Source organism: Lolium perenne, chromosome 2 (assembly GCF_019359855.2).
Source record: "Lolium perenne isolate Kyuss_39 chromosome 2, Kyuss_2.0, whole genome shotgun sequence".
Lineage (NCBI taxonomy): Eukaryota > Viridiplantae > Streptophyta > Magnoliopsida > Poales > Poaceae > Lolium > Lolium perenne.
In genome coordinates this window covers 315353802-315377874 of record NC_067245.2, presented here as the reverse complement: position 1 = coordinate 315377874, position 24073 = coordinate 315353802, and the positions used below count along the sequence as shown (strand labels likewise).

Sequence of the window (24073 nt, the reverse complement as noted above, 5' to 3'; positions counted from 1 at the left end):
GTCGATAGCATGTTTGGACTTTTGGAGTTGACTAGTACAAATGCCCGTGCGTTGCCACGGGTTCTCAAATTTCATTTTTTAATGCACATATATAATTGATAGCTCTCTATGAAAATTTAAAACAAATTAGGGATATCATAATATACTACGGCATGATAATACCGAACACAATAACAAGATAGAATTATTGTGCATATGCGCGGTTCCAAGTTCTAGGTGTTGTACGTTACTCTTCTGTGGTAAGTCATAACTATCAACCTAGCAGTAGATATACCGCCACCTTCCGGTCCCACCCTCCCCTTAGAAGCCCGCCGGTGAGGCAGTGCTAGAGATACGATCACAGTTGTTCGCGGAATCTAAACGAAGACTGCGAAGAGGGGAGGTGGCAATGTCGAAGTCCTCATCGGAGATAGTTCGTGCTCTTTACTTCCATTTTTTATGTTAGTTTTGGAAAAAAAATTGTAGGAGTAGAGTCAAAACAATAGCAAAATAATTTTCAGCAAAGATGGAATAAAAAAAAATGTAAGATTCATTCATTTTAAAGTTATCACAGATATGTCGGTGCGTTGCAACGGGAAGAAAAAAAAATTCCATCGAAATTAACTGATGCGATGAAGCAGAAGCAAAACATGTTCTCTTTGTTTCCCAGGTTCCTCCCTGTCCATTGGTCGACGTTGGTTGGGTGAGAGAGGGACGGACGGAAAAAGAGAGGAATAAGTCTTTCTCCCTCCTACACACTACAAACTTGTACATATCATCGTATTGCTCTACGCCGTACTAACAGCGTCCCCCTTTCACCAAGTTGCCACATAAAAGATTCCAGGACTTGTTTATATATCTTTACATGCCACTTTCAGGCTATTTCTTTCAAGTTGTATTGCAAATTATGTAGTGCTAGACAGAGAAACTCATATAGTTTTAGTCATCGCATTTCAAATATGAATTGTTGTCTTGCATCGATCTGCTTGTGGTAGTCTGGTATCTAGCCTAATATAAGACATGCACGTCATAGATGTCGGAAACTTCGACATCCTTTGGAATTAGATCCAAATACATGCAAAACATGGATCCAAGTGAACCAACACGCAAATATAGAGTTATAAGGCATTGATAGCTTCACAAATATAATATTGATGTTCGTGAGGAAATATTTACACATCAATGTGATGAACATTTTGGCGAAGTTGGGGACGACTATCCTTCTCACTGCATATCTGCGCATTCTTAACGGTACAAGAATGCAGCATTATAAATAAAAATGCGAAGAAAAGCCGGTCCTCAACATTGTGCGGAAAAAATAAGGCGGTCAAGAAAACCCATCTACGGTTCCCTCCCCTCGTCGGCGACGTCACCGGTCCGCTCCGTCTCCGGTGGCCTTGGGGCCTTGGAGGTGTGGTGGACCACGGCCTCTCGCCGGCGGAGGGTTTCCGTTCTTTGTTAGGTCATTTTCAGTGTCTTCTTCAGGATGATGAGGCGGCAGCTACATCCTGAAGTCTGGATAAGGTCCTGCTGCTCTATCCTCGCTTTGGTGGTGCGTCTTGCATCGGTGGAGGGCGCGTGGAGTCGTGTGTCCGGCGGATCTCATGGGATCCGGTCGGTTTTCGTGTTTGTTGGTGTGATTTCAGGTCAGTCTCTTCTGATCTACAGTTATCATCTTTGGCGACGGTTGATTGCTGCTCTGGTGTGCTGGTCCTTTAGGGGCTTAGCACGATGTCTTCCCGGTTGTCTACAACAACAAGCTCTACTACGACAAGCTTTGCCTGGCTCCGGTGATGGAGGGGCGAGGACAGCAGAGCGCCTTCGGCTCGCGTCAGTGTAGTCGTCGCTAGGTGATCCGAAGACCTGCTTGTAATTTTATTACTTTTGGGTCTGTTTGTACTACTATTGATAATTATTAATAGATCGGCGGAATTTTCGTAAAAAAATGTGAAAAAATGATGCAACATTCATACTCTCTGAAAAAGATATTTATTATAAAATAGGTAGTTAAAATGGTCTAAAGAACACGGCTTCTTTATTCAGTATTAGATAAAGTTATGGTGTGTGGAATGCAAGACGTTTGATACTAACATGGTCAAAAAGTCACTTTGGATGATGAAATTAAATAATACACAAGTAAAAAAATCAACTTGAATGCAATAATTTGATTCACACCAATATGATTTTCTGGTGTCAAGTAAAAAAACTTGAATGCAATAATTTGATTCACACCAATAAGATTTTATGGTGTTTGATTTAACGATCAACGCCAGCTGTTCAATAATCAACGTCTTTAGGCTTCCTCCTCCCCAAAAATAGAATAAAAACATCTTAGTGTCATGGTGAGATCAATAAAAGGCTCTTTTATTTATAAGATGATATCTTTGCTACGTCTGAACATTTATTCCAACAGCTTGTAACGTAAACTTGCTGGGAATGTAAGGAATTATGTGTCTTATATAGGAAAAATAGAAAAATGAAAGAACATGAGATGTACTCCATTTCCTAGCACTGTCTTTGCTCCATCAACACTACCGATCTTCCTTCTTTGATCCTTTGTTGTCTCTTCCTTTGCACTACAGGAAACATCACGTAGGTGTCTCAGTAAAATGAATTCACCTGGAAGGCTGGAAGGACAAACATATTTAAGAAAACACCACCTTTTGTTGCCTGTTTTTTCAGATCATCCCTTGTCTTTATTCTTTAGACCGAGAGGGGAAATTGTGAATTATCGTATATTTTGGACAATGTCTCTTAGCATAACAGATAGGCTTTGCTCATTGTCTGAAGCTCGTGCGGTCATGCCGTGTTAATGTGGCTGGACTGTTTTATCTCAATAGGGAAGAAGTTACAAAACCCTTGTACTTGGACATTTTTTTTTTGCATAAGCAGGACAATACCTCGGTATAGCAAGCAACTTTGATACGGAGTAGGAAATTTTCAGTGTTCAACACAGCCAGTTGTTGACAGGAAATAGCAACAACGGTACTTTAAAGCTATTGACAGGATTGTAATCGAACACAGCCAGTTGTTGGAACTGTTCGCCAACGATGGCTTCCTTCATTATGGCATCATTGCTAACAAAAGAAGGAAATAGCAGATGTGAGTACAATAAACCACTTTGATGCATCTTGCCGCATAAGATTCATATCAAAAGGAACAGCAGATGCAGTGTCATTACCATTTCTTGACTTGATTAACCAAACCAGGTTTACTCGTACTCTTCTAACCTAAAAAGGATCAAAACCAATTCAACGGGTTGGAAATACATAGATAATTTTTATGAGAAAATTCGCTGAACTCCTTATATATTTTGTGGCATGTGTATCAAACAAAATAAGCTATAAGGGTAGTACAAAATATTCATGGTTGTAACAGGTAACAGCACCCGAAGCAAGAGAAGGGGAAATCATTCAAGCAAGACACAGAAAAAAAAATCCGTCTCGAGCTCGCCAAGGATGTAACAGAACCCAAAGCAGAACCCTAAGTAACAGAACCCGAGGTTGTTCTACCTTCCGCGCCCTTGAATAAGCGGCTTCAAAGACGCACCTCATACCAGACAATTTTTCGCTCAGGCTACCTTTAATAAGGAGGCTGTGCTTCCTTCCGCGCCCTTAAAGAAGCTTCAAAGATGCACCTCATAACAGACAATTTTTCTTTTTGCTCAGGCGTACATTGAATTTATCCCTATTAAATGTATACATGTATATCTCCGCCACAACTCCTCTCAAACTCAGTTTGCATCTAAGTAATGTTGTTCGTCCAAGACTGAGTATGAACATGAGGTTCACCTTAAACTATTTTCATATTTCACATGGCAAAAAAAAGCTGAGATATGAATAAGAGGAAGGGATGTTCAAATTTCAATATATGCATCTAGTTAACCTACCTTTAATGACAGATCCTTCTGCACACCCCTGTTTAATTTTCTCCTAAATCAGCCTAATATGTCCTAGAAAGAAAATGAATACAATTACAATCATAAACATTTCTACACCCTAAATACAAATAAAGGACAATTGTAGGCAGCAATTGTTTGCAGTAGAATAAATCTTTCCTATTTAAGATCCTAGCGAACCTATATATTTTACCATAAGATCTCATTGAGGAATCAGCCGAGCATAAGACTACCTCAATGTGCTAGGCCAGGTTAGGTAAAGTATGTTACCGAGCGGGGAGGTCATCAAAAAAGGGAAGATCAAGCAGGGAAGGTCGGATCCGGGCCTCCGTGTCTAGTTATCGGGCACCTATGCCCAGTCCAATCCTACAAGAGTGCTCTCCTCATTCATTTCCATTTTACACAGGTGACTCCACACCTGCATGTCATAGGACAGAGTGAACAAACACATGCTACTAATTTCCCTTCTTTTTACAGAATCTAACATAAAAGTTTGCTGTACACAGTAGAAAAAAGAGATCGAGCTTCGGATAGGAACATATTGTCAAGTATAGTTCCTCCAGGGACAGCATAACTTTAATGATGAACAATGTCCAGGTGAGATCATACCCCTCCAGGGATTTCATCAAGATTCACGGAGCTTAGTTGGCAAAAAATAGATGACAGAATTCTCGTAAGGCACTCTAGCTGAACACGATCCGCCAATAATAAAAAAAAGTAAAGATGAGCATAAACAAAATGAAGCAACATACCCACAACTAAGAAAAGGAACAACTTGTCTTACCTTCTTGCATTTAAATCCTAGGTCTCACACGGATGCACCACAAAGAAACTTAATTAACTCAGCCATCGTTTGCCTCCTCAGATGGCCAATCACCCATCTACAGTTGGCAATGCACATTTCTTCTTCGACTGAAAGGGAGGCAATACAGTATAACACATAAAGGATAAGAATCTGAAGCAACAGACATATATATATATATATGCTAAAAATGATTGATCATTAATTTTCCAAGAACCTGAAATGAGATCTACCTAGAGAAGAACTTTGAGAATATTTTCAGAGAGATGCCCATTATTTCTTTTGTAGGAACAAGACCACAGAACACTAGTTGACAGTTAATAACAACTAAATGCATCTTTCTAATGCATCTTTCTACTTCAAATTAACATGTTCAGACTGCTATTATATTTCCATCAGAGAATTGAACCATGAACTTATATTATATTCCGATGGTATAATATTAGCAAAGCACACAGTGTCATGAGAGTGTCAGGTTGTGTACTTCTATGATGGATCAAGTAATTTTCTGCAAGTGATCTCAAATGAACCAAGCATAAGCATTCTAGAGAACAACACAAAAATAATCCATTCCTGCTGAATTATGTAACCACTTATAGTAGCACAATACAACTAATCATAAGCAATATGTGGAATTTAAGAGATCATACAGTCAAGGAGATTTATTTATATTTATTAGCGCATCATAATTTAACAGGTGATACAATCAAGGTAATATTTTAAAAAGTAATGTAAGCCAGAAGAACATCAAAACTAAGCGCAAGCATCACAACTAACCTTTGGCACGATTTTCACGTATGAAATACAACCTTCTTCCATCTCTTCCGTAACCAATTGACCTCCCATATCCACAAGGCGTGCTTTGATCCCATCTTCCATATCCAAAAGGCATGCTTCAATTCAGAGTACAAAACATGCTTCAATTCGTTCACATCTAGTGACCAAAAATTCACTACAAGAACACATGGTAAATGGTCTCATTGCAGCAGCTTAGAGAGAGGGGTAGAGAGGAGGAGGAGGAGGAGGAGGAGGAGGGGAAGGTTGGATCTCGGCATCCGCACTGCTACTCTTTCTCGCAATTTGTGAAGGACGTCGGGCCTCCATGGCCCCGAGATGTGGATAGTCCAGGGAGGGGGGGGATAGCCGGATCTGCGCGGTGGTGATGGTGACGGCCAGATCTATCGGCCGGTGTGAGGAGGCGATGGAGGGGGAGGTGTGAGTGGCGCCGGGTGCGGGGAAGACGGCCGGTACGTCTCGCCCAAGTGTATCAGGAGGAGGCATGGAGGGTGAGGTGCGAGGAGAAGGGGTAGGCACATGCACACAAGCCTGGATGATGATGGCGAGCTCGGACGGTCGCGCGTGGAGGAGGAAGGAGATCGGCTAGGGCTGGATAGCGAGGGATTGCCAGGGGAGAGAAGAGCGAGGGGGTGCGACGATCGTTCTGATGGGCCTGGCTGAAGCGGCCCATGCTTACGCGGAAGGTGAGTACGACGGAGACGATGAAAAATCTTGACGTATTGTGAGTTGGCAGAATAAGGAATACCTTCGTTCTTTTTAAGTAGTGTAGAAGATGCGAGCTACAGTAGCTAGCGCCCTTGCCGACCACCGTCTAGCACTCGTGCTTCGAAAATCCCATGTCGACGGCTCACCGTCCGTCCCCCCAACCTCTCCAATCAGATTCTAGTCCAGAACTCCAGATCACCAAAATTTGAGTTACCGCGACAAGCAATCCAACTCTTGGACCCCGCGATTCCGCCACGCGTCTCCCCTTCTCCGCCCCCTCAAGCCCCCAAGAGCCCTCGTCTCCCATCTTCCTTCTTCCCCGATCCCCACTCCACCACCACCACCATGTGCTGGGCCATGGCCTGGAGCGGCTCCGCCCCGACCCCGGGGGGATCGGAGAAGGGGGAGGAGCCCGTGCTGCTCCCGGACGTGTCGAGCCTCGTGCTGTCGGCGCTCGTGTCCGCCGGCGCCGTCGCGGACGACGCGGCCGTCTGGGGCTGGGAGGTCTCCCGTGCGGGTGCGAAGGGGGTCACGGCGCAGGAGTTCACGTCCTGGGTCATCTCCACTGTCCCCGGGCTCGGCAGCTGCCTCTCGCGGTACGTGCAGGACAGGTTCCGCTCCTGCCAGGCTGATCCAGTGAAGGTAACTAATCCCAATTGTATTGCAGAGCAGCGTGTTATCATCAGGCTGAAATCTTTATATGGCCTAAAACAAGCACCTAAGAAATGGCATAAGAAGTTTGACAGAACTTTAACTTCTGTAGGCTTTGTTGTCAATGAGGCTGACAAGTGCGTTTACTATCGCCATGGTGGGGGCGAAGGTGTTATACTATGTTTGTATGTGGATGATATTCTGATCTTTGGTACAAACATGAAATTAATACACGAGGTCAAGTCTTTCTTGTCAAAGAGGGATGATATGACAGATGCAGGAGAAGCGATGTGATTCTGAACATCAAGCTGATTAAGAACGAGAGTGGGATTACTCTAACGCAATCCCATTATGTTGAGAAGATCTTGAGCCGGTTCGGCTATATTGATAGCAAGCCTTCTTCAACACCTTATGATCCCAGTGTGACACTACGCAAGAACCGGAGGATTGCCATAGATCAATTGAGATATTCTCAGATCGTTGGCTCACTCATGTACTTAGCGAGCGCGACTAGACCCGACATCTCTTTTGCTGTTAGCAAGTTGAGTAGGTTCATGTCAAACCCGGGTACTGATCATTGGCATGCACTTGATATGGTCATGCGCTACCTATGTGGTACAATGAGTTATGGGATTCACTATTCAGGGCACCCAGCTGTGCTTGAAGGATATAGTGATTCGAATTGGATCTCAGATGTAGCTGATATGTACGCCACAAGTGGGTATGTATTTACCTTTGGAGGTGGCGCAGTGTCATGGAGATCTTGTAAGCAAACCATATTGACGAGGTCAACTATGGAAGCAGAACTTACTGCTTTAGACACAACCACTGTTGAATCAGAATGGTTGCGTGAGCTCTTGATGGACTTGCCTGTGGTTGAAAAACCTGTTCCGGCAATCCTTTTGAATTGTGAGAATCAAACTGTAATTGTCAAAGTGAACAATTCTAAGGATAACGCGAAGTCATCAAGACACGTCAAGAGACGTTTGAAGTCTGTCAGGAAATTGCGAAACTCCGGAGTAATAACTGTTACATATATTCAAACAGACAAAAACCTGGCAGATCCCTTTACAAAGGGACTATCACGTAATGTGATAGAAAGTGCATCGAGGGAGATGGGTTTGAGACCCGTTGATGTTACGCCATAGTGGTAACCCAACCTTTGTGATCGGAGATCCCGTGAATTAGGACACAGGAAGAACAAACTAGTGGTTTAATTGAGGAGAGTATTATGTAACCCTCTCTATGTGAAGATGCACAACTCTCGATTCTTGCAAGGCAAGGTTGGCAACAAGCCTTAATGTGTTTATGTTGGCTATTTTAGCAAAGATGCTGTCCTACAGAGCATTCTTGAAATAACACACCTATATGAGTCCGATTGTTAAACGTCGCAATCTATGAGATTTGGGTGATCTCTAGTAAACTCATGAAGAGACCATGAAGTATGACGCATATGCTTCACCCGCGGGGTAGGCTACTGGCAGCCATGTACTGGTCATGACTTTGAGTGAAACCCTGTTCACGCAAAACTTGCAATTCAAGGCTTAGTCCATTGTTCAAGTGTGAGTGGATGTAGCTTAAGGTTCTAGGCGGAAGTTCAACTTAACAGTCTCCGCTGAAACACTGGTATATAAACAAGCAGCGAGTATTGGTAAATCTCTAAATGGGATTTGAGATCTGGTGGGGGATTGTTGAAATATTGGGCCCACTTTTAGTGGCCCAAATTAGATTTCAGTTTTTCATATAAATCTCAAAGCCCACATAGTGGCAGCCTTGTGAGTTTGAGCCCAAGTTGGTGGCAGCTCACTAGGGAGTGGCAAGAGGTGGGAAGTTTAGTCCCACATGGAAAGTTGGGAGGAAGTTAGACCACCTTATAAGGTGGGTTGTTCCACCACTAGTAAGTGAGTGAGAATAGGAGTGCTACACGCGCGCTCCTCCTCCTCGCTCGCTCGTCTCGACTCGACACGTCACGACGCGCGCCGCGCTCGTGGTGAGTGGATTGAGCCTCGAGCCGAGACTTTCCTTACTTTTTGCAGCTCAGGAAAACGAACAGAGTCCTAGACGGACGCGTCGCAGTTAGTCGGTTCGGGTCGCTCCCGGATCGTGGGCTATCTGTAACCGACTCGAAACGTTCGTACGACGTGGGCGTGGCCCACGTTGCCTAGGGTTTCCCGAGCCTATATAATCTCCTGCCCGGCTACCGCAGAAACACATCCAATACACGAGTTAGGGTTTCCACCTCTCTCTGCTTCAACGCCGTCTACTTCGACCCGTCGTCCCCGTCGTCAACAACGTTACTGCTGCAACATCATCTGCTACACCTCCACCGCCACCTCCACCAGATCGGTACGTGCGACATATCTCGATCTGTTTAGCGATGGATGCTTTACCGTTTGCGCTGCTGCTACTCATGTTGATTAATGCATCTAGTATGTTTGAGTTTCACATGTTAGTAGTTGCTGCCATCATGTTTTATATTCTGGAATTAATCATGGAAATTGTGCTAATTATCCAACAAAACTTCGGCGATCCCCAGGCCAAATCTTCCTCCAATCCGAACGAAAATATCGCCGGATTTAGTCGTGGGGAGCGCCAACCAGTGGATGCTCTAAACTAGGGCATGTCTGACGTCTCCGTCGTCTCCTACCGTCGTGCAAAATCCCATGTCGACGGCTCGCCCTCCCCCTCCAACCTCTCCAACCAGATTCTAGTCCAGATCACCAAAATTTGAGTTACCGCGACAAGCAATCCAACTCTTGGACCCCGCGATTCCGCCACGCGTCTCTTCCCTTCTCCGCCCCCTCCAGCCCCCAAGAGCCCTCCTCTTCTCCCCTCTTCCTTCTTCCCCGATCCCCACTCCACCACCACCACCACCGCATCAGCCAGCCAGCCATGGGCGCGTCCTCCTCCACCGACAACCCCGCCGCCGCGGCGGCCCACGAGCAGGAGTCCCTCGCCGCCGCCTCGCTCCCGCTCCCGCTCCTCCGCGCCGTCTTCTCCTCCCGCTCCTCCTCCCTCCCCGACACCCTCGCCTTCCCGCCCGCCACCTTCCACTCCCCCACCTCCCCGCCCCCCGACCACTTCCACGACCTCCTCGCCGCCCTCGGCCCCGCCATCGCCTCCCTCTTCTTCTCCCCCGCCGCCTCCCCCTCCTCCTCCTCCGACTGGCTCAGCTTCCTCAAAGGCTTCAACGCCTGCTGCGCGCGCGCGCGGGCCTCGCTCCCGCTCGCGCACCTCCTCCGCGTCTACGCCGCGGCCTGCGCGCGCGCCGGGGCGCCCTGCGGCGTGCGCTTCCAGCCCGACGACGATAAGGTCGTGGGCGAGCTCGCGCCCGCGGAGATCGCCGCGCTGCTCTCCATGTGCTGGGCCATGGCCTGGAGCGGCTCCGCCCCGACCCCGAGGGCTGCGGACGAAGGGGCGGAGCCCGTGCTGCTCCCGGACGTGTCGAGCCTCGTGCTGTCGGCGCTCGTGTCCGCGGGCGCCGTCGCGGACGACGCGGCCGTCTGGGGCTGGGAGGCCTCCGGTGCTTCTGCTGCCAAGGGGGTGTCGGCGCAGGAGTTCACGTCCTGGGTCATCTCCACCGTCCCCGGGCTCGGCAGCTGCCTCTCGCGGTACGTGCAGGACAGGTTCCGCTCCTGCCAGGCTGATCCAGTGAAGGTAACTAATCCCAATTGTACTGCAGTGTAGTTTGTTATCCTGAAATATTGAACGAATCGTTTTGTTCGCTCATATAGTAGAGCTTAGATTAGTGCAATTTCATGTGAGATCGCCATTGTTTTAGTTATTGGTTCACCTAATAGAACATACAGATCGGATGAACCTGTTTACTTAGTTCATAGTATAATACAACGCATATTAATGGAATTTGATGTGACATCGCCATTGTTAAGTTTGTTCGTAAAAGAGATCTGCACATTATATAATCATCAGGTCTGGTTATTCCTGTTTAGGGAATTATCTGAAAATTCTGCATCGATTTGATTCTGATTGCGTGCTAGGAACACCAGATTCTTCTCCTTTACATGGGATGTGGTTGTTCAGAACTCACTTAGGAATTGAGGTAGGGATTGGGAAGATATTTGGACACAGATTCTTGAGCTTGGTATATAATTGATAACTAGCTTCATCGTTTTGGAGGAGGCTGGGGCTTATCCCTTAATAATGTGAAACGCTTCAGCGATGCACATCTCATCACGCGTTCGTAACATCATTGCTTTGCTGCTAACATTGAGCTTTATGTCTTTCATCAGCTTCTTACATTTATGTCTTCTGACTTTGTAATGATGAAGCTTATCTTTCGTCTAACTAGACTTTTTTGCTTACAAGCAGGGCAGATCTGTTTCAGCTGGTAACGCAACTTCTGATGCTTCAGATGTTTATCTATTAACACGTGGGAGGGCATGGGCAATCTCTCTCAGTGTCAGAAGCGCATTGAGCGAGAAGTTCTTGTCAGCATCTATAATTGGAATGGACACGGAAGACCTTCTTTACAGGTTACTTCCAGCTCTTTTTGCTCTGTTTTCTCGTTATTTCTTTGTAAGCTATATCAGGCCACTTTTAAATTTCTTGAGTGATTTCCACACATGTCAATCCTGATCCAGAACATGTTTGTAGGTCATCGGCTCACGGAAGAGGTCTGAGCCGGTTTTGGTCTTGTGTTGAGGGGTACAAAGGGCCAGCGCTAATTCTACTCTCAGCATTTGGTGGTGGTGAGAATGTTGATGCTGATCAAAGATGGGGAATTGGTGTACTAACTGAGCAGGGATTTGAGAACAAAGACACTTTCTATGGTAGCTCTGGGTTCCTGTGCGCCACATATCCAATTTTCCGCATGCTTCTGCCATCTGGTATGACTTCTGTTGCTTATTGCCTTCTTTGCCACCCCTCATGGTAGCTTACTGTTTGTCTAACCTAGCAGGCACGGAGAAGAACATCATGTATTGCCACCTACATACTCAGTTAAAGACTTATGAGGCAAAGCCAAAGCCTCTTGGCCTAGCATTCGGTGGATCAATTGGAAATGAGAGGATCTTTATAGATGAAGACTTTTCTAAAGTTACAGTTCGCCATCACGCTGTTGACAAGACTTACCAACATGGTTCTCTCATTCCCAATCAGGTTAAATCTCACATCTACTTGTTCTCACCAGATATCTCCTTATCATTTCTATATCCGCGTTATGTTAGGTCCAGTTATTTTTACTGTACTTCATAATCTTCTTAGCTAGGCAACCTTCTCTCTTTCTTGGCTCTAAACAATGGGTTGTTTGATTACTTAGTTTATTTATCCAAAAGTAGAAGTGCTTTTAAAAATCCATAGTATAGCCAAAGGAAGCCATGGGATAAATGGACCATCTCCACTTGAATGGTGATTCTGTACTCTTCAATTAAGCCACTCGGTTGCCATGTGGGCTTATAGGTTATGAAAGTTTAGTTTTGGTAGAGAACAACCACATGCCACTCTTTTCCCTTGCAAATTCTGGAAGCTATGGTAGCAGCAGCATGTGGCCTCAGATAAATCCATCATGAGCCTAGCCTTTGATCCAAAATGCAGACTATAATTTTACTCCATTTATTGTAATGCAGGGTTATTTACCTGTTGTGGCCTCAATACTTGATGTTGAAGTGTGGGGACTTGGTGGACAAACAACAAAACACCAACAAGATGTGTACAAGAAGCGAGAGGATATTTTCTCAGGGCAGCGAAGAAAGGTGCTACTCAGAACAAACTCGAACGCTCCTCTGCAATTTATCGCCACTGTTTAAATGTCTAACTGTACATAACTTCCCCGCCTATTTTTCTTTCAGATTGATCTCGCAGCTTTTGGCAACTGGGAAGACTCTCCAGAGAAAATGATGATGGACATGGTTTCTGACCCAAACAGGAATCAGCGGGAACAACGTTGATTTACTTTAACGGCGAATTCATTTGCTTGTGTTCAGCAGCTGCCCGTACAGAACTGGACTTGGAAATGGACAATATTGATACTCCATGTCCTTTTGATGTATAGAGAAGTCGGTGCATGTATTGGCCCATTTGATGGATGGCATTTTGTGGGGCCACTCTTAGTTTAGGTTTTGAATTGAACAAAGGGCTTGTACAGCGCACAATGGCTATAATAGCATCGAGTTTCGTTCTTATCTTCCCTTTTGTTATACAGGAACCAAGAGCAAACGATTGTATATCTCTATGTACAATAGATAATTGTCATGTGTACCAGAATGTTATATACAAGATCACTGTTATGTACCTTAGATCTGCATGAAAGTTACCCAGCTCCATTGGATGTCTGACGGTGTCCATTTTTGCTTGACAGATTCATACTACCGTATGGCTATCTCAAACTCCTGTTAGGTATGTGATGCAACAGTACTACATCAGGTATGGATACTACAACAGATGTATTTGAAAGAGAATGACACAGAAATAGAAAATATCCTGGGTATTTTGCTCACAAATTATTCTGTTGATCTCTGATTCTGTGTAGCTCAATGGCAGCAGTTTTCATGTTCATTCTCCCAGATGGGGTGTCCTTTGAGCACAAGATGCCGATTCTTATAACAGAAGCCAAACAAGCCAATGCATTGTCCAGTCCTTCATCATCATTTTCATATGGCTGCATCTGTAACAAAATCGGGTCGATGATTTCTGATACCTTGTCAGGATATGCCATCTCAGCGAACAAGTGTAGACTCAACCCTTCTCTGAACATATCATCAGTTGGTGTCTTGCCTGTGAATATCTCTAGCAGAGTAATTCCAAAGCTGTAGGCATCACCAGCAACGGATACTTGCCCTCCTAGTCCATATTCTGCAAGAGTGATTTCATGGAGATACCTTTTTTAGCACTAAGATACAGAAGGTGTGCAACATTCAAGGAGATTCAGCATTAATTATGAGATGAGAATCCTGGAACTACCTGGAGCAACATATCCTGTAGTTCCTCTTATCCCAATAGAGCTCCCAGAATTCAATCTGGATTTATCTGTGGACTCGCCAACCAGTTTTGAAAGTCCAAGGTCGGCAACATAAGCAGTCCAGTCACTGTCAAGGAGGATGTTGCTCGGCTTGAGATCACAGTGGATTACTGATGGCTGACTATTGTTGTGAAGGTAGTCTAGCGCATCTGCGACATCAACCACTATGTTCAGCAGGTGGACAGTACTCAACTTGTGACACTGGCCATCTGTTCCTGGATGTAACCATCTGTTGAGGCTGAAGTTAGGCATGAACTTGAACACAAGAGCTCGGAATTCAGTGCCTCTGGAGTCAATGCTAGAGCAGGAGGTGATAATCTTTATCAAGTTCCGGTGTTTAACTCGTCTGAGAGCCATACATTCTGCCAAGAAACTTCTTGAAGAGCCAGTTTGGTGAGGATTGAACACTTTTACAGCTACAACACCATTTCTGAACGATGGCAGAGACAGGTTTCCTTTATATACAGAACCATATTTTCCAGCGCCTATCAGATTGGATGGTGCAAAGTGATCTGTAGCTTGAGATATTTCAAGGTATGAAACTCTGGGATACTTGTCATCCAACATGTGAAGGCCAGCAGTTTCTGTTTTCTCCATTTTTATTTTCCGCTGCTTGGACAGAAAGAGTGCAGCCAACACCAGACATAAGCATATAGCAACGCCGGCAACTGGAAGAAGAACACTAAGCAACAATTGCTGTTTCTGCTTATTTGGCTTTACCTGACATGGAGGCAATTTCAGCTCAGGAATGCCACCGCAAAGCTCATGGTTACCAACTACTGAGAATCCACTCATGTTAGCAAACACACCGCTAGAAGGCACCTCACCATCCAGATGGTTAAGTGAGAGATCTAGTTCAATCATAGCACTTGAGTTCTGAAAAACTTGTGGAATGCCTCCAGATAGGTTATTTTGTGCCAGATATAGATGTTACAAGCCATTGATTTCGGCCAACTCTCTTGGGATACTGCCGGACAGAAAATTCTTTGTGAGATTTAGTTTGCTCATGCCTCTCAAGTTACCAATTGATGGGGCCTGGGGGTATACTCCCCGTGAGGGAATTGTCATCCAAAGCTAGGTACACTAAGCTTGCACAATCGCCCAGTGTACCTGGAATTTCTCCTGACAAGTTGTTTTTTGACAGATCCAAACTTGCAATATTTTTTAGCTTTCCAACTTGTGGGGAAAGAGCACCCGACAAATAGTTACCGGACAGAGATAGAAAAATTGTCAATGAAGGAAGGTTAAAGATCTCATCTGGGATAGGACCAGTAAGCATATTAGAGGATAAGTTGAGGCTAGGTAACTTGTGCAAGTTCCCAAGGCTTTTGGGAATGGGTCCGTCAACCCTTATTGTTTGACAAGGAAAAGCTCTGCAGCTGTGTGAGGTTGCCGAAAGACAATGGTATATGTCCCGAGAGGTCATTCTCTTCTAGCAACAACGTTTGCAGGTTTGCAAGTCTTCCGAGCTCCTCTGGAATACGACCATGCAGTTTGTTCGCTGCTAGCTCGAGGTCAGTGAGGTTGACAAGGTTTCCGATACCTGGAGGGATCGTCCCAGTGATTCCGTTTCCTGCCATGCTAAGCCACTGGATCTGTCTCGAAAAGTTTGCAACATAACTTGGAAGGACTCCTCCAAGCTTGTTATCGTCGAGATCTAGCAATTGGAGGCGGGTGCAGTTGGCGAAAAATCTCAGGAACTCCCAACCTTCGGCATCGTCAGCTTTCAGCATGTTGCCGCCCAACTCAACACGAACAGGGCATAGCTTCCCTATCCCGGGGGGCACCCTCCCGTAGAAGCTGTTACGGGCCAGACTTAGCAGTTGGATCTTTGTGGAGTTGGCGAGGGAACTCGGGATCTTCCCGGACAGGGAATTATTGCCCAAATGAAGCTCTTCGAGGACTGGTAGATTGGTGCCAGCATCAGGCGGTATGCCGCCCTGCAGTTTGTTGGACCCAACGCCGAAGTACTGAAGAGCTGACATGTTGAAGAAGAGTGGTGGAATCGTGCCCGAGAGATTGTTCCTGGCCACTTGGATGAACTGGAGACGGGCAAGGCGCGAAAGGCCCTCGGGGATGGTCCCCTGCAGTCTGTTCTCGTAGAGAGATAGCCTCTCAAGCGAGGACAGGTTACCGAACGACGCCGGGATGCCTCCTACCAGCTTGTTGGTGGTAAGGTACAGGAGTTGCAGCTGAGAGAGCGACCCAAGCGCAGCAGGGATCTCCCCCTGCAGTTGGTTCTTACCCAGGGTCATGGTCACAAGGCTGGAACAGTTGCAGAGCTCCTCAGGAATCTCACCGCGGATGGAGTTGTTGGATAAGTTGAGGTGGCGCAGACGGCTTAGCCCGCCGATGGTACGCGGTATCTCCCGGGACAGCATGTTGGAACCGAGCTGGAGTGTCCGGAGGAAGGTGAGGTTCCCGATCGCCGGAGAGATGCTGCCCGCGAGGCCTCTGGAAGCCAGGTTCAGGGACGACACTCTGCCTGGGTGCCGACGGGTGCAGACGACGCCAGCCCACTGGCAGAAGTCCGCGTTTGTGCTGTTCCATGAGACCAGTGAGCCTGAGTAGTCGGACAGCCCCTCCTTGAACGCCAGCAGGGCTTCCCGGTCACCGGAGGAGTCGCCACGGAACAGGAGAGAAGAGGATGACAGCAGGAGGGCGAGGAGGAGGAGCAGCGGCGGGCGGAAGTACACGGTGGCCATGATCTCTGGAGTCTGGTGCGCGACATGAGGTGTGAAGCAGTGATGGTATGGTAAGGAGGAGCCGCCTAGTGCTTTATAGGTAGGTTGGCTGTTTGAAAACTTAATGGAAAGTGCACCTACTCAGTTTTGCATTAATGTATCTAAAAAAAGTTGTTGACTTGTTTGTTGTCTCACTTATTTCCCGAACGGAGGTTGTACAAAAGAAACGTAAAAACGTAAGGACGCCCTAAGAAAACTGGTTCATTTGATTTGGGGTGTGACTTGCGTGCAATTTAGGCGATGTAAGAGAAAAATGAAAGTAGTGCATAAGAAAAGTAAGGTAAAGGTTGCACGAGTCATCTATTCGTGAAAGTTTCTAGCCGTTTTCTCCTCGGAACGTCTTGTCATTCTGACCGTACGAGGAACCTTGCAGTGAGCTTTGCAGTTGCAGGAGAGTAAACTGGCCCGACGCGATCAGTCCGCCGTCCTCGCCTTGACCTAGTCTGTGTGTAGGTGTCGTGTCGTTGAGGCGATGCGAGACACCAGACGAAAGTCGCTGATGAGTGATGGCGTGCTACTGTGCTAGCTGCTGACGGGACGACGCTGGAGTGGACGCCGATGAAATCCCGAGCCAAAAGCAAGTACCGTTCACAGACCGGTGGATCAATTGCCGTCCGCCTATGTGCCGTTCATACCGGGCTCTCTAGGTTCTTCTACCAAATGGGCCACGCAGCCCGATCAGTGACCCAAGGTGCGATGCAGAGGAACTTTATTTTCTTCATGCAAAATGTGCGAGAGAGCGCGTTGGGATCTGCAAACATTGGTTTGCATGCACCGGAAATGCCTATCTGAGCTTCGGGTGCATCTGCTCCCGGCTTAAAAAAAACACTTTTAGAATGCTAAAAATGTTCTGAAAAAACAATATATATATATATATATATATATATATATATATATATATATATAGAGACCAACTATTCTCGAACCCCCCTTAAGAGGGATTCTAGAATAACTATTCTCGAACCCCTAGTCCTAACCCAACCGAACCACCGACGAGCTCCCGTTCGGGCTCGGAAAACCTACCGACGCGGACGTGAACCTCACACAGTTTATTCCTTATCGAGAGGGAATCGCGCCGCCGGACCCAACTCCCGCCCGCCTTCTTCCCGGCGGCGGCCCCAACTCCCGCCTAACCTTCTTCCCCAGACCGGCCCCAACTCCCGCCCAACCTTCTTCCCGGCGGCGGCCCTCATCCGCCGCCCGCCCGCCTCCTTCCCGACCGTAGCTCCCCACCACTCGCGCTCGAAAAAATCGAGGCACCCAGCCGTCTTGCCCCCATCTTCCACCTACCTCGGCCCCAAATCCCACCTCCGCCGGCGCCGGGAGCTCGCCACCACATAGGCGCCGCCTCCGCGAACGTAGAAGCCCGGTGGCGCCCCTCCTCCCGGCTCGCGCGCCCATCTCCTTCCCTACTGAGATCTTGAGCCTCCCATCCCATCCCATGCGGTATGCCGCCCTTGCTCCCAAACCACTGCACTGGCGCGCCGCCCTCCCCTTCCATGCATCTCGTGCGGAGCCCTTCCCTGGAGACCACGCGGCGGAGAGAATACAGACTCCTCCGCCGCCCTTCCCTGGAGACCATGCGCCGACGATGATCAGGGGATCGTCCGCCCTGTCCCCTGCAGACCACGCGTCGGAATCCGCGCCGCCCTTGTGCTCCCGGCCGCCGCCGGCTAGGAGTCCCACCACAGGCGCCACTCCGCCCTGGAGTTCATCGTCCCTGCCTCGACACGCGCCACGATCGATCTCCGTAGAACGTGCTGCGTAGCCACCGGCTCCCACGTTCCCCGATGTGAAGCGCCTCGATGGGCCCTGGTGTCAAGGTCTTCTACTCTGCTCGATGCCGGCTTGCTCTCTGCTACGGCTTGTCTTGAAGGCTGATGATTTACGCTCTGAAATTCAGTTCCGTTTTTGGCGGTGCTATGGTATGAACTCGTGTGAGCACTGCAATGAACTATTACTAGTCTTGGAATTGTTCTAGTACTATATCTGTATCAATTTGATACGTTATGAGATATGAAAAGGATTTAAAACTGATTAGTTATGAGACACAATGCTAGTTTGCTCGTTATGAGACACAATGCTAGTTCCCTTGTTTCTCTTTTATTTCTTCTTAAACAGTGCCTCCACAAAATGCTAGCCCGGCCTCCATCTCTCTTGATCTGTGTACATGGTGGCAGGGCCCTGGTTCATGATGGCTCATTGACTCGGCGTCCTTTTTTCTAGTAATTCTGCAGGTTGTGTGGAGAATCGTTTGAGAGTTTAATCGAGTTGTTGGTACAGATTCCGGCCTAGAATTTCACTTCATTTTTGGATTGATTTGGTGCTGGTTGATTTGGTGTCTGAAATTTATATAGGCTAAATTTGGACAATTACGTCACACAAAATAATTTCAGAAGTTCACTTTTCGATGTGAGAAAAGTTCATTACTTGTTTCTATGACGATGTCTTTTTGGAAAAATAGTACAGGAAAGATATGCATTTGCTGTTGATGTGTGTCTAATAGGAAAATAACTCAAGTTCACTTTTTGTATTGACAAAGTTCACTTTTATATTCCCATGAGTTAGGGGAGCACAAGGTCATTCTCGATTTGTTGCTCGGCTGGTGGAGTCCATGATAAGTTCAGATGTGGGAGCCTACAGTAATAATACTACCACCTTCCAAATTTAATTTAATATTCATAGATCCTGGTTCTCTCCTGCAATTTATAATTTACGTACGAATTCAGAAAGTTCACATTTTGTATGTACGAAGTTCGGTTTCAGTTCTTTTCAAATATGTAAAACAAAAATTAAGCTCATGTAAAAGTCAAACATTGCAGGGCAGGGAGTCTAGCTTCGTGCGTTGCCTCTGAACTGCTGCACGGTGAGCTGCACGAGGCAGATTTCGAGTTGCATCAGGCGGTGGTGGATGGGAGGTCGAAGAGGGGCCGCCGGTGTTGTTGTGCGAGGAGGTGCGCCGATGCTCTGTATTCGAGCGTATCATCTAAAGCACAGGTACTGCTGCTACACCACAGCTGCTCCTCCTCTCAATACTTATCCATTCAAGAGTTTGCTAAAAGTTCAGTTCTTCTATGAGGGGAAGCTCACTTGTTTATTTCCTTGTATGACTCTACACATGTATGCTTATGCAAACAGTTTAGAGGACAACTTACCATTTTCATGTACTGATTATAGAAGATTACGATTGCTTTGAAAATATAAGTTCACCATATGCACATATGAAGTTTACTTATTTTTGTTTTGAAGCTCGTATTGCCCCACCCTTCTGAATTTCTAAACCTCATTGTTGCACCCCCTGCTGCTGCCGATGCACATGAAACAGGCACAACCACTTAAATCGCGAGAAACCACTTAAATGTTTTGAGACTACATAAACAGAAAAACAAAAATATCTCTGTTTGTACAGTGGAAGTTCACCTTACATAAATTATCAAGTTCGCTCTCAGTTTAGTTCACTCCCAGGCTAAGTTGCTCTCGAACTCGCTTATTGAAATAGTAAACTGCTATGTGTGTATTGCGGCTGCCGTCTTAATTTTTTGTTGTTACATATCTTGTGAACTTTCATCTGGAGGTAAAAATATAGGAATCTGTTGATGTTTGTTTTATAATCATGCTTGAAGTTCACCTCCTTTTTCTGGGAGTTAGCCTTGTCCATTTTTGTTCTCTGCATGCTCCAAGATCTTGCGCCGATGCCAGCTAAGCGGAGGTTAAACATGGCATAGGTCAGGCGATAGGGTGTGCACCCATAGCTTGCCTCTCCCGGTAGAGCGGGAAACGGCTTACGCGACGGCGGAGTGCACGGCTAGCAAGAACACGGTTAACAGCTAGCAACAACACGGTTCGATTAATTACAAAACAAAACTACATGTGAACCGGCTATTCTCCTTTTATTTTGTTTCATAGCTCCATGTAGACTCCACTTTACGTAGAAGTTGTCAAAAAGTCATCATTGGCGGTACACTTCTATCAAGTTAGAGTTATGCACTCGTTAGGCCCAAGAAGGTATGCTACCGTGTAAGTAAAATAAAAATAAAAAAGACACTTCTTCCTCTTTGGATTCGTGTGTAGATGAGGTTCCATTCTTGTTACGCTCTTTTGGTAAGAAGTTAGCTCCTCTCTCTGTCACGAGTTCTCTCTATCAATTGCCAATTTTTAATGCTTCGTAGCATGGTACTTGCCGTACTTGCATAATATATGCTGCTGCTTGTTATATTCAAAACTTCTCTAGGTTTTAAGTCATGCCTATGCGAGGTTAGCAACGTACCTCTGTACTAATTCGACTACGTGTTTGTTTTAATATCATCTCTAGTAGTTCGATGTAAACCTGCACCAGTGCCCTCTGTCTCACACTAATGAGGGTGAGTGGGTAGATGTTCACACATAAATTTTGTGTAGTTCAGACATGGGAGCTAGGCAACTCACTGTACAGATACGTCTCTCCAGGTGTAGTCTCAAAACACAATCACAAATGGATAAATGCATGTTTCGTGCTGCCCCAGGAAGTTCAGTTTTGCACCGTGCGCGGTTCACCAGTGTCAAAAGATTGGGGTGTGGCGGTTTCGATGGCGCTGCCGAGGTTAAAGACGTGCACGCGACACGACGGGACACTATTTGAATCAGCTTTAATGGAGCTTCTTTGAGTTGAGCAGAGCTTGCAACCGATAGCGTCGTCCAGAGCCTGTCCTGTGAGTGTTCCTGCTTATTTTTGGTTGATGCTTCATTGAGTGCTCCTTTTGTTTCTCTTCCGATAAAGAATATTCTTCTTTGCAATATTTGCATGGACACAGTAGCAAAAAGTCGATAGGTTGCAAAATAAAGTGAATGCATTTATAGTTCACTCCGACCCTTCCTCCTAGGCTTAGCAGGATAGGTGTAGGATGGGTGAAGTTCACTTTTTGTAATCCTTATAGTTCACTTCTCCTTAGTATCGTCTGTGACCGAGTGGCCATGGCGAGTTCACTGTAGGCCATGGTAGCAGTTCACAATCTATGGAATTTGTTCCCTACAAGTGTTTGCTTCTATGTCTACAAAAATGAATTATGCTTGAAAAAATAATTTCCACCAGAATATGCTCCTAATTTACAAAAAATGGCTTTGCAGTAACGTAGGAAGTTCACTCTTTAATTAAAACTGGTTCAATACCTGAAAAACAAAAAATCCTGCGCGGAAAAATAATCTTTATAAAATTGCATGTCCGGAGGTCCACTTGGTTACGACCTGGAAGCTCACAATTCATAATCCACTTTCTTATCTGAAGTTCACTTTCTCCCTACCGCGAAGTTTGGTCAGGTACATGGGAATTGCAGCTAATTAAAAAGCAATGTGGTTCGGAGGTTCACCTTTTTATTTTCTGAAAGTTCAGTTCCTCCATTAGGGGAAGATCACGTGTTTTTATCATGTGTTGAAACTCAAATATATCTCGTTAATCAACTTTTATAACAATGCTGCTCTGCGAGTGTATATCTTGCTTACAAAAGAAAGTTTACGTTTCATTTTGTAGAAGTATACTGGACGCGCTGGTATTGCTAGTCATTGATATTGAAGGCTGCTACTTGTGAATCCATATTACGTACATATGCAAATGAGTAATTTTTTTGCCCTACGGGTATATGCTTTTATATCAAAAACATGAGTTATTTTATATCAAACCGAACTCGTGTGAGCCTGCAATTCAATTATTACTGGTCTAGGAATTGTTCTAGTTCTGTATATGTATCAAGTTTTGGATGGACGGTTGCACTAAAACATGACTTATGATGTGCATCGTACACATTATCTATATTTTTGGAAGTTCAGTTTTCTTTTCTCAGAAGTATACTTGCTATTGGGAAGTGTAGGTGTATTGTTGTCTCCAAAGAAATTCATTTTTGTCGTGTGCGTCTAACCCCACTTTGTCACCCCTTGTTTATCTCATTTCATTTTGTGCACGTCGACGGTTCAGTTTCATGCTTTTTGACAGTTCACTCTTCTGTCCAGGAGGTCACTCAACTTGCCAGCGGTGCGCCGCTATCGGAGGACTCCAGTGCTGCTGCTGCTGCGGTTCATCCGGTGAACCACATGCTTCCAATTTTGTTCATTTGAACTGTCAGGTGTGTGCTTGCTAAAATGTTGTTCTCTGCATGCTCCCAATTTCATTTGCCGATGCTAGCTGACTGGAGGTTAAACATGTCAGGTTAGGCAGTGGGGTGTGCTCCCATGGCTGCTAGCTTCTGGCCTCTCCGGTCGAGCAAGCATCAGCTTTCGGCTAGCGGGCAACAAACAACAGTACGGTTAACATATAGCAACAACACAGTTCAGTTAATTACAAAACACAACTACATGTCAAGCAGCTATTCTCCTTTTGTTTTGATTGATAGCTCTATGTAGAGACACCACTTTTTGTAGAAGTTGTCAAAAAGTCATCATTTGCAGTACACTTCTATAGGTTAGAGTTATTCACTCATTAGGCCCAAGAAGGTATGCTACCTTGTAAATAAATAAAAATGAAATGACAGTCCAAATAATTAAAAAGTTATATCTTGCCACTGAAGTTCACTTTGTAAACTAGCAAAAGTTCACCACAAGGCGGTGCAGCTGCTGTACCTTCTTAATGCTATTATTAACATTGATAATCGCTGAAGTGTTGTTGATGCTTAGTTGGGTTCTCACTGATGTTGATTGTATTCTATTTTACAGAGAAACTAATAGAATGTATTTGTCGAAGTGCACATTGGTGAAAATAGGAAATTCATTGTATAGAAAAAATATAAGTGCGCTTCACTTTCTTGTCTTCTCTTTTTGTGCAGGCGGGCAATGCTCTGAGGCTGTATAATAATTTCATCTTTGATTTCGAGACCAAGATCAACCTTCCTGAAATTGCTCACTAAATAGTAGTAGGTTCACGCCAGTATTCACAGAAAAAAGAGAAATAGCCGCTGGTGCCGAGTGAGGGAGTTTGCTTCTATTTTGTCGAGTTCACTTTGTATAACAGCAGAAGTCTAGTCTGTAAAGTTCTTTTTCTTGTTTATTCATTTCCGTGTAAATGGTAGTAGTTTCACGACAGTATTCACAGAAAAAAAGAGAAATAGCCGCTGGTGCCGAGTGAGCGAGTTTGCTTCTATTTTTTGTGTGGAGTACACTTCGTATAACAACAGAAGTCTGTAAAGTTCTTTTTCTTGTTTATTCATTTCCATGTAATATTAAATATTTCGTCGAACTTGGGTTTTATTGTACGCAAGAGTTCATTTCATTCACGAGAGGAGTACACTTCATCTGTAAAGAGAAATAATACTGTTTGCAGTATAAAAGCAATAGAAGTTCACTACAAAACTTTGTAACAAATAGAGAAATAATTTACTGTATGAAAACTTGATGTCCACTATGCAAAAAGATACCGGAGTATACAAAGAAATTTGGGAACATATATAGTCATGTGTGAGTTGTAGATTTGTGACCGAGAAAATAAATTAAGAAGTTAATTTTATTAACATGGGGAGTTAACTTTTATATTTTCGGGGGAGTTAACTTTTATATTTTGG

General features: G+C 45.3%; 1 protein-coding gene, 1 long non-coding RNA gene and 1 pseudogene across 6 annotated transcripts; 1 reads left to right on the top strand and 2 right to left on the bottom strand.

Moving 5' to 3' along the window:
* Positions 1 to 2336: 2336 nt before the first annotated feature.
* On the bottom strand, positions 2337 to 6093 carry LOC127336764 (uncharacterized). 5 transcript variants are annotated; one of them, XR_007873525.2, is made up of 7 exons: positions 5457 to 6093; positions 4662 to 4789; positions 4148 to 4295; positions 3869 to 3931; positions 3161 to 3209; positions 2640 to 3056; positions 2337 to 2555 (listed from the first exon to the last, which is right to left on the bottom strand). It is a non-coding gene; the product is annotated as an uncharacterized lncRNA (long non-coding RNA). The 5 variants fall into 5 exon arrangements; XR_007873527.2 differs by having other exon boundaries at positions 3869 to 4295; positions 5457 to 5631; positions 5741 to 6093; XR_007873524.2 differs by having other exon boundaries at positions 3869 to 4295.
* Positions 6094 to 9601: 3508 nt separating this feature from the next.
* On the top strand, positions 9602 to 13087 carry LOC127336765 (uncharacterized). Its single transcript, XM_051363605.2, has 6 exons — positions 9602 to 10490; positions 11163 to 11326; positions 11448 to 11680; positions 11752 to 11951; positions 12419 to 12544; positions 12641 to 13087. The coding sequence occupies exons 1-6, from the start codon at positions 9726 to 9728 to the stop codon at positions 12737 to 12739; spliced, it is 1587 nt and encodes a 528-aa protein (XP_051219565.1). The 5' UTR covers positions 9602 to 9725; the 3' UTR covers positions 12740 to 13087.
* Positions 13088 to 13091: 4 nt separating this feature from the next.
* LOC127336766 (uncharacterized) lies at positions 13092 to 16566 on the bottom strand (annotated as a pseudogene).
* Between the last annotated feature and the right edge of the window lie 7507 nt (positions 16567 to 24073).

Bases quoted from the DNA above. Each gene is read 5' to 3' on its own strand.
- LOC127336765 (XM_051363605.2), top strand. From the start codon at position 9,726: ATGGGCGCGTCCTCCTCCACCGACAACCCCGCCGCCGCGGCGGCCCAC. The intron at 11,681-11,751 runs GTATGACTTCTG...CTAACCTAGCAG, and splicing joins CCGCATGCTTCTGCCATCTG to GCACGGAGAAGAACATCATG. The intron at 11,952-12,418 runs GTTAAATCTCAC...ATTGTAATGCAG, and splicing joins GTTCTCTCATTCCCAATCAG to GGTTATTTACCTGTTGTGGC.